Source organism: Nyctibius grandis, chromosome 15, assembly GCF_013368605.1.
Source record: "Nyctibius grandis isolate bNycGra1 chromosome 15, bNycGra1.pri, whole genome shotgun sequence".
NCBI lineage: Eukaryota > Metazoa > Chordata > Aves > Nyctibiiformes > Nyctibiidae > Nyctibius > Nyctibius grandis.
Window position 1 is genome coordinate 5,743,089 of NC_090672.1, and position 8,303 is coordinate 5,751,391.

The 8,303-nt window shown below is 66.3% G+C and overlaps 2 protein-coding genes across 2 annotated transcripts; both read left to right on the forward strand.

Annotated features, from left to right (window-relative positions):
• Window positions 1-482: 482 nt before the first annotated feature.
• On the forward strand, window positions 483-2,102 carry LOC137670589 (spindle assembly abnormal protein 6-like). Its single transcript, XM_068413511.1, has 5 exons — window positions 483-731; window positions 869-1,005; window positions 1,141-1,232; window positions 1,379-1,586; window positions 1,760-2,102. The coding sequence occupies exons 1-5, from the start codon at window positions 602-604 to the stop codon at window positions 2,078-2,080; spliced, it is 888 nt and encodes a 295-aa protein (XP_068269612.1). The 5' UTR covers window positions 483-601; the 3' UTR covers window positions 2,081-2,102.
• Window positions 2,103-2,273: 171 nt separating this feature from the next.
• On the forward strand, window positions 2,274-5,536 carry LOC137670590 (glutamine-rich protein 2-like). The gene is made up of 9 exons (XM_068413512.1): window positions 2,274-2,353; window positions 2,584-2,658; window positions 2,968-3,120; window positions 3,284-3,405; window positions 3,555-3,620; window positions 3,897-3,998; window positions 4,505-4,640; window positions 4,809-4,917; window positions 5,293-5,536. Exons 3-9 carry the CDS (start codon window positions 3,025-3,027, stop codon window positions 5,337-5,339), a joined length of 678 nt encoding a protein of 225 aa, XP_068269613.1. The 5' UTR covers window positions 2,274-2,353; window positions 2,584-2,658; window positions 2,968-3,024; the 3' UTR covers window positions 5,340-5,536.
• The last annotated feature ends 2,767 nt before the right edge of the window (window positions 5,537-8,303 follow it).

Consider the following 8,303-nt stretch of genomic DNA (forward strand, 5'->3'; position numbering starts at 1 on the left):
TGCAGCTTGGGAAAGAAAAAAGCACCCGCCGAGCACATCTCCAGGCTCTGGGGGTTTTATTGTGCTCTCGGGTTTTGTCCTCCCAGCCAGCCCCGCGACGCGCTGCCCGGCCGGGCCCGCGCTGCTGCCGGGAGCTCGCGGGCGGAGCGGGCTGTGCGGGCGGCAGGGCCCCTCCGCCCACGGCTCGGCCCTGGCCGGGGACAGCTCGCCCTGCCGCCGAGCCGCGTCCCTCCGGGCACGGCCCGCAGCGCCGCTCCGCCGCAGGACACGGCCCCGGCTGCGCTCGAGGCGCTGAAGCGGCCGCCGGGACCCCCGGCACGTCCCGCGGCCCCGGGCTCCGTCGGGGCCGAGCGGCGGCGGCCCGGGGGCGGGGCGTCGCCTGGCAACGGGAGACGCGACCCTGTGGGGCGAGGGGCGGCGGGCGGCGAGGACGGGGCAGGGCCGGGCTCGGGGCCAGTAGCGGCAGGGGCGGCGCAGGCAGCAGCCGGGCTGCGGGATCGCTCTCGGCGGCCCGTGCCCGCCACCCGCCCGGTGCCCGCGCGGCAGAAGGGCTCCTGTCCCGCCCCGTGCGGGCTCCGCCTGCTCCGGCCGGGCGGCAGCGATGGAGCCGCCCAGCCTGTCCGAGATGCTGGAGAGGGCCATACCCGGGGACAGCCTCCTGAACATGTCGGCGATGTGGGATCTGCTGCGGTGCCTGGTCGGGCGCCTGCATCTGCTCTTCCCGGAGGGAGGTGGGAGCCCAGGGGGAGCTGGTGGGGGGTGTTTGTCATGGGGACACCCTGGGTCGAGGGCTCATCGTGCTCAGAGCCTGGCCCTGAGTGCAAGACGCCCTCACCAACAGCATGTCCCCTTGCCTATGTCCCTCTAGACCAGGAGAGCATGGCCACCATCCTGGCCAAGCTGCAAGGCCAGGTGTCTGAGCTGCAGGGCCAGGGGTCCGAGCTGCGGGATCAGGTGTCCCAGCTGCAGGGCCTGGCCAGTGAGCTGGAAGGCGAGAAGGAGAAGGTGAGGCGGCAGCAGTCCCCGAGGGGGCTGTGGGGATGCTGCGGGGTTTGGGCAGGTCGGGGGCAGCCGAAGGGCCCCCGTGCTGGGACGAGGCGCGGGGCCGTGCCCTGACTGTGCCGTTGCTGCTGTTCCCAGTCCAGGCAGCTGGAGGACGCCGTGGCAGAGCTGCGGGTGGCTGCAGCCCAGTGGAGAGCGGAGGGCAGCGAGCAGCTCAGAATGCAAGTCGGGTAAATGGATGGGAGAGGGTTTCCTACCCCATGGGGCTGCAGGGGAGCCCGGGGGGGCTGGCAGCATCGCGCTTTGGGGGCAAGAGGCACCGCCTTGAGATGCCCCGCAGAAGCTAAGGCTGCCCATGCCCGCCCTCGCTCGCCAGGTCCACGCTGGAGGATATGAAGAGGGAGGTGGCCGAGCAGCGGGAAGTGGCCAAGGCCATGCTAGAGGACATGAAGAGGGAGGTGGCTGAGCAGCGGGAGGTGGCCAAGGCCATGCTAGAGGAGATGAAGAGGGTGGTGGCTGAGCAGCGGGAGGTGGCCAAGCAACAGGAGCTGACCAAGGCCACACTGGAGCAGCTGCAGAAGCAGGTGAGGCTGGGGGGGGGGAGCGCTCCCACCGCCCACCGGCTCGGCAGGGTGGGCCTGGCTGGGGTCCCGGCCGCGTCCCCTGGCTGGATGGGGCTGTCAAGCCTCTGCGGCACACGGGCTCGTTGGCCACGTACATCCCATCTCAGAGGCCATTCCTTCTCCCTTTCCTGTAGCTGGACGAGCTGAGGGCTGTGGTGGAGAGCGCGGGGCAGGAGCAGCCAGGGGCGCAGGCAGCGTGCCCCACCTGCAGCGGGGACAGCGGCGCACAGGTGAGGCAGCTCCTCCAGCGCTACGAGGAGCTCCGGGGGATGGTGCAGTCTATGTTGCGGCTGGAGACTGTCAAGGTGGCGAGGCAGCTGCCAGTGAGGAGCCAGATAGGGAGCTGGCAGCGTGAGGGTCTTGGGAGGGGGCTGCCGGGTCCCCCCCGGCTGGTTGTGCTCGGCTGTAGTGTGGGGGAGCCCCTCGCTGCTCCCCAAATCGGCTTGTACGGGTGAGCAGCGTGGAAGGCAATGAAAACCTTGCTGCAAATGTCCTGCCGGCACTGGTAGCCTGTGGCCAGGGGGCGAGTAAGGCGGGTGTGTCCCCGCAGGGCAGCCAGCCCCCCCTTGCACAGCACCGCCTTGTCGCCTTCCTCCCCGAAGCAGGACGAGGAGCAGCTGAGGCGGATCCAGGCCACAGTCACGCAGGTCCAGAGCGACTATGAAAAACTCAGCTCCGTCACGGGGAGCCTCTTGGACGACTGTCAACAGAAGCAGAGAGACATCGAGGTGGGTGGCTGCAAGCCCTGCGGGGTGGGTGAGAGCATCCTCCAGGCAGAGCCCAGGCTGGGCAGCACGAGGGATTTGTCCCCTGCCAGCCTGCCCGCAGCCCTGGGGAGGGAGGTTGGAAGTCCCTTTCGCGGAGGTTGTTGGGTGGGGGGGGAGCGGGGGGTGCTGGGCTGGCCGGGAGGCAGCTGTGACCCTGCCGCGGTGTCACGGGGTGCTCTCTGTGTTGGCAGGCTCTGTTCCAGTCCCTCAACAGGCTGGAGAAGGCCAAAGCAGACAAGAAAGACGTGGTGCCGAGAACGGATGTGGTACGGCCTGGAGGCACCCCGGTGCCAGCCAAGGGGGTCCTGGGCAGGGTGACAAACGCCCCTTGTCCCTTGGGTGTTGGGTGGCAGAAGCGGCCGGGGGGAGGAAGGGTTTCCAGAGCAGCTGCGGGTCCCTCGCCGTGTCCCTCTGCCTCCTCGCGGGTCCCTTTGGCCGCTGGCACCAACCCAAGGGGGTTGATGGGGCAAGCGGGGCCATGCAGTCGCTTCTCTCTCTGCCCCTGACCCGCGCTGGCCCTGCCCGTCCTGCCTCCATCCTTTCCTCACCGCTCTCCTGCCTTTCCCCGGTGCTAGGAAGCAGTCAGAGCCGCCCTGAACAGCAAAGTCAGCTGCAGCCAGTTCGAGGCACACATGGAGCGGCTGCAGGAGATGATCCGGGAGTTGGTGAACCGGGTGACAAGCCAGGAGCAGGTCCAGGTCCAGCTCCGGGAAGAGCTGGGCTCCAAGGTGAGGGCTGGCTCGTCCCCGCCACGCAAAAGCGGCACCTTGGGGCTTGGCAGCCTCAGGCAGCGTCCCTCCGAGGGTCCCCCCTCCCTCACGGCTGTCCCTGCCGGGGCACTGGCACGTCCCATGCGGGGGCGGCTGGCTGAGGCTGTGCGTCCCCCTGCAGCTGGACCGCCTGGAGCTGGGGCCTTTCCGGCAAGAGCTGGAAGAGCACTGGAAGGGCATCCTGGCGAAGCTGAAGGAGAAGGTGCCACGCGAGGAGGCCGATGACGCGGCTGGGCTGAGGAAGTGAGTGCGATGGGGACGGTGGTGGCTTCGGGGACAGCGCTCGCCCCGTTCCCTCCGGCCCCTTGCTGCTGCCTGCGAGCTGCTGCCTGCATGCAGGCCAGGCTGCGTCCCCCCCAGGAGCTCACCCAGCCCTTTTCTCCCCCCTCCAGGCAGCTGCTGGCCCCTTTCCAGTGCCTGTCTTGCGACCGGTCCCTCAAAGTGCAGACACCTGGCCCGTGAGTAGCCCCCAGCACTGTGGTTGGGACGGGGGGAGGTGGGTGCTGGCGGTGCCCCGCTGTGCTGGGCACGGGGGTTTGGGCATCTGGCTGGGGGGGTCTGACCCTGCCAAGCCCCTGCGCAGCCCTGTGCGGCAGCGGGGGGACAGGGACCCTCCCCGGGGCAGCGGGCGGGGGGTGCCATGGGGTACAAGGCCATGGGTTTTGGGGTGCTGCCCCGAGGCGGGGTGGGTCATTTGTCCCCCGTCACCCAGACATGGTTCCTGCCCTCCCCAGGCACATCACGACCTTGCCGGCCATCCCGCCGCTGACCCCCCGCCTGCCCAGGACCCCCCACACCGTCATCAAGCTGGAGCAAACTCAGCAGCCCGGGCACAGGTAGGGGACACGGGGAGCCATCCCCAGGCCCTTGGGTGCAGGGTGGCCTGGCCCCAGCCCTGGCAAGGGAGAGCTCTTCCCAGGGTGGGGACGGAGGGGTCCAGGGGGGCCTGGGCAGGGCAGGGGAGCAGACACGTGCCATGGAGGGTCAGCTGTGCTTGCCCCGGGTCTGGGGGCTTTTCCAGCCCCCCCCCACTGTCCCATCTGGCCCAGGTGTCCGTGTGAAGGGTGCTGAAGCTGCATGTGATGAGCTCTGTGTGGTCTCAGCCTGAGCTCAGGCTTGAGGGGGGTGGTCGGGTGCAGGGACCTGCCAGGGCCACAGCCAGCTCAGCAGGACCCTGGGGAAGGAGAAGATGCACAGGGATGGGTGTGGGGGGGTCTCATGCAGCAGTCGGGGGGGAGCCGGGAGGGCCGTAGCCCAGCCGGGAGCACCCCCCGGCCCCCTCCCTGGCACAGGGTGCCACCCGGGGTGCCGGGTGCTGAGCACCCCCGTGTCCGTCCCACAGGGAGCAGGCGGTCGAGGGCAGGTTCCCCATCGTGCCGCGGCAGTGCGGGGGCCAGCACACCATCACCTCGCGCTTCCAGCCCCGCCCGCCCAACACCCGGCCGCCGCTCAAGCCCCTCCTCGGGTTCCCCAACGAGGTAGGGATGGAGGGGGGACACACGGGGGGTGAGCGAGGCTGGGAGGGGGATGCTGAGCGTGCAGAGGGGTCCGTGCCTCAGTTTCCCCAGGGAGGGCCGGGTGCGGGAGGGTTGCTGGGGGTGCAGGATCGGGCCCCGTGTCCCAGCCAGCCGCTCTCTCCTTCCCAGCACGACGTGATACCGCTGTTGGGCCGGGACGGCCGCATCTACCGGGGCCGGCGGGACCGGCAGCTGCCATCCCAGCCGCAGAGCGCCGAGTCTTCGCCCAGGCTGCTGGGTACGGCTCGGGGTGGGGGGCAGGGGGGGGGAGAGGGCACCCTGCCGTGTGCCGGTGGGTGGAGGGGGAGGGGGGGCAGAGGGGGCTGGGGCTCTGGGGTGCGGGGCGGGATGAGGCTGGGGCTGGCGGATGGGGTGGGTGGTCCCCGGGGTGGAGCCGGAGGGAGGTGGGGGGCGGTGAGGGGGTGGTCGTGGGCAGTGTGGGACAAGAGCCCGGGGACTCGGGGCTGGGGGGCCAGGAGCCCATGGGTGGGTGTCTCCGGCCGGGCAGACACCCACCTGCCTCCGCTGCCTGCCCCGTCCCGGGCCGGCAGAGCTGCCCCCAGCCGGTGCCCCCCCGGCGGGCGGGGGGGCTGACCCTGCCCCTCGCCCCCAGGCCCCGCCATGCCCCCACTGCACAGGCCGGATCCAGCATCCCAGTAGCCAGGTGGGACTGGGGGTCCCCGGCGGAACCCCCCCGCCCCATCCGCCGAGCTCCGGACAGCGCTGAAGGGCTCGGCCCGGCCCCGGGGCCCTGCGGAGACACCCCCGGGCATGGGGACACGGCCGGGACAGCGGCACTGGAGATCCGAGTTCTTCTTTTCAAATTGGTTTTAGATTAATAAAAAACTTTGACCTGTTTTTTCCTGGTGGTTGTTTTTCCTTTTCCTTTTGTTTTTTGTCTGTTCATTCGTTTTTGAAGCGAGATTGAGTTGAAAACCAAACCAACGCCCCAGCTCCCCCCTCCCCGGGGAAGGGCGGTCACAGGGACAGGGGGGCATCACCTTGGGAAATGGCGGCCCCCAGTTCTGCTTCCCCCCCTGCCCTGGAGGGGTGCGGAGGGAGGGAGGACGTGGTGAGGGGCGGTCTGGGGGGGGTCTGTGCGAGAAGCCGGGCTGAATGTGGGAAGCCAGAGCAGAGGCGCGCTTTGCTCTGGGTGCTGCAACAAGCAAATGCAGAGCCGGGGGGGCCCCGGCGGCTCCGTGCCCCCATGGCCACGATCCGGCGTGCCCACAGCCGCTTCGATCCCTTTGTGGTTTTCCTTATCCCCCCCCATTCCCTCTCCTGCCCCGCTGCAGGGGTGCTGGGGGGGCACAGGGACACCCTCCCAACCCGGCAGCACCTCTGTGCTGCTGCTTCCTTCTCTCTGGATTTATATACATTAGATCTATTTATATATTATAGTTATATATTAAAAAAAAAAGGGGGGGAAAGACCAGCTAGAGGCTCTCATGGGCTGGTGCCCTTCCCAGCAGCATGTCCCCCCCCTAAAAATAATAATAAAACCTAGAAAATTATTCCAGTGCATTTCTGGGGGAGCCCCTGCTCCCAACGCCCTGGCCTAGACGCCCCCCCCCCCCAAGATTCCCCCTCCCCATCCCGCCAACCCAGTCTTATCTCTGGCCGTCCATGGTGGCCACGGCTTTCTGTGGGGGGGCGGCAGGCAGGGGGGCAGGGGGCCAGGCGGGCTGCGGGTGGTGCAGGTGGTGGTGGAGGCCGTGGGCGGTGGGCGAGGAGGGGGGCAGCCAGGCGGGCTGGTGGCTGTGGGGCGAGGAGGCCCAGAAGGGGCTGAAGCTCCCCAGGGGGGAGCAGGCCATGGAGGTGATGGGGCTGGTGCTGCTCTGCAGGCTCTCGGAGGTCCGCAGCTTGGAGAACATGGCCAGGGCGTCCGGGAAGTTGGGCGGCGTGGCCGGTGTGTTGCTGGGGGTGCACATCTGCGGGGGAGAGGAGAGGGTGGGTGTCAGTTTGGTTACGGGTGCTTTTGGGGTCCCAACCCGCCCGCAGGAGCCGGACCCATCACCGGGGATCCTGCCTGCGTCCCATACCCGGGACCCCCCAGCCCCAGGGGATGCTCGGAGCCCAGGTCTGGCTGGCCCTGGGGTCCCCCAAAGGCACAGGGCTGCCCACAGAGGGTCTCCAGCCCAGCGAGGGCCTGCTCGGTCTGTGAAGGTGTCCTGGTTTCCTGGAGCTAAAATCTGTAGAATCACTTTTCTGTTCCATTTCGTTTCAGCTGGTGGCCAGCCATGGGATGGTGATCAAGGCCGTCAGCAGTTAAACCCAGGGCAGCTGCCCCAGGCTGGCCCACAGGTGTGCTCTACAGCATTAACGTCAGGTTCACTATAAAAGGGAAAGCTTGTGGGGATGGGGGGGCTCTTTGCTCTGTTCTCCTCTCCCTTTTTCCTCTTTGTTTGCAAGGATGGTGAATCCTGCAGCAACTTGTCCCCACTCCATGAGCTAAGTATAATTTTGTGTCCTTTGTATTAATATGTAATATATTTTGTATTAATCTCTCTAAGAGTGGTTAGAAAGCGGCCCGGTGGAAAGAGACCTGGGGGTGCTGATCGACAGCTGGCTAAACATGAGCCAGCAGTGTGCCCAGGTGGCCAAGAAGGCCAATGGCATCCTGGCCTCTATTAGGAATAGTGTAGCCAGCCGGTCTAGGGAGGTGATCGTCCCTCTCTACTCGGCACTGGTGAGGCCGCATCTTGAGTACTGTGTTCAGTTCTGGGCCCCGCACTTCAAGAAAGATGTTGAGGTGTTGGAGCGAGTCCAGAGGAGGGCGACCAAGCTGGTGAAGGGTCTGGAGGGTCTGACCTACGAGGAACGGCTGAGGGAGCTGGGGGTGTTTAGCCTGGAGAAGAGGAGGCTCCGAGGTGACCTTAGTGCAGTCTACAACTACCTGAAGGGAGGTTGTAGTGAAGTGGGAGTTGGCCTCTTCTCCCGGGCAACTAGCGACAGGACAAGAGGGCACAGCCTCAAGCTTCGCCAGGGGAGGTTCAGGTTGGACATCAGGAAGAATCTCTTTACAGAAAGGGTTATTAGACATTGGAAGGGGCTGCCCAGGGAGGTGGTGGAGTCACCATCTCTGGATGTGTTTAAGAAGAGACTGGACGTGGCACTTAGTGCCATGGTCTAGTTGACATGGCGGTGTCAGGGCAACGGTTGGACTCGATGATCCCTGAGGTCTCTTCCAACCTGGTTGATTCTGTGATTCTGTAATATTGATACTGGTTTTCTTATTTTATTAAATCTGTTTAAATTTCAACCCACCAACTCTCTCCTTTTCCCAATTCCCTTTCTCAGCTGGGGAGGGGTCTTGGGTGGTAGAACAACGGGCTATTGTTTAGCCCTGGCTGTGGGCTCCATGGAGACAGAAGGATGTTTGGGACCATCCAGGGTGCTCAAAGCGCTGGGGGTCAGCGGGTTTGGGGAGGGGGACGCTGCTCTGATATCAGCTGCCCCATGGGATGGGGCTGCTGCAACGCGGTCTGCTGTGATGGGTTGTGCTGGTGTCCCCTGGGTCATACATTCTGTGATCCTGTGATACTCAGGCCCACAGCCCAAGTTCTTCACAGCCTGAGTTAGCCCCAGGTTTCGCTTCAAACCTTACCCTGCCTAGAAGCAGTT

Coding starts and splice junctions, on each gene's coding strand:
- LOC137670589 (XM_068413511.1), top strand. CDS start 602: ATGGAGCCGCCCAGCCTGTCCGAGATGCTGGAGAGGGCCATACCCGGG. Junction 732..868: donor TCTGCTCTTCCCGGAGGGAG/GTGGGAGCCCAG, acceptor ATGTCCCTCTAG/ACCAGGAGAGCATGGCCACC. Junction 1,233..1,378: donor CAGCTCAGAATGCAAGTCGG/GTAAATGGATGG, acceptor CTCGCTCGCCAG/GTCCACGCTGGAGGATATGA.
- LOC137670590 (XM_068413512.1), top strand. CDS start 3,025: ATGGAGCGGCTGCAGGAGATGATCCGGGAGTTGGTGAACCGGGTGACA. Junction 3,999..4,504: donor ACTCAGCAGCCCGGGCACAG/GTAGGGGACACG, acceptor TCCGTCCCACAG/GGAGCAGGCGGTCGAGGGCA. Junction 4,641..4,808: donor TCCTCGGGTTCCCCAACGAG/GTAGGGATGGAG, acceptor TCTCCTTCCCAG/CACGACGTGATACCGCTGTT.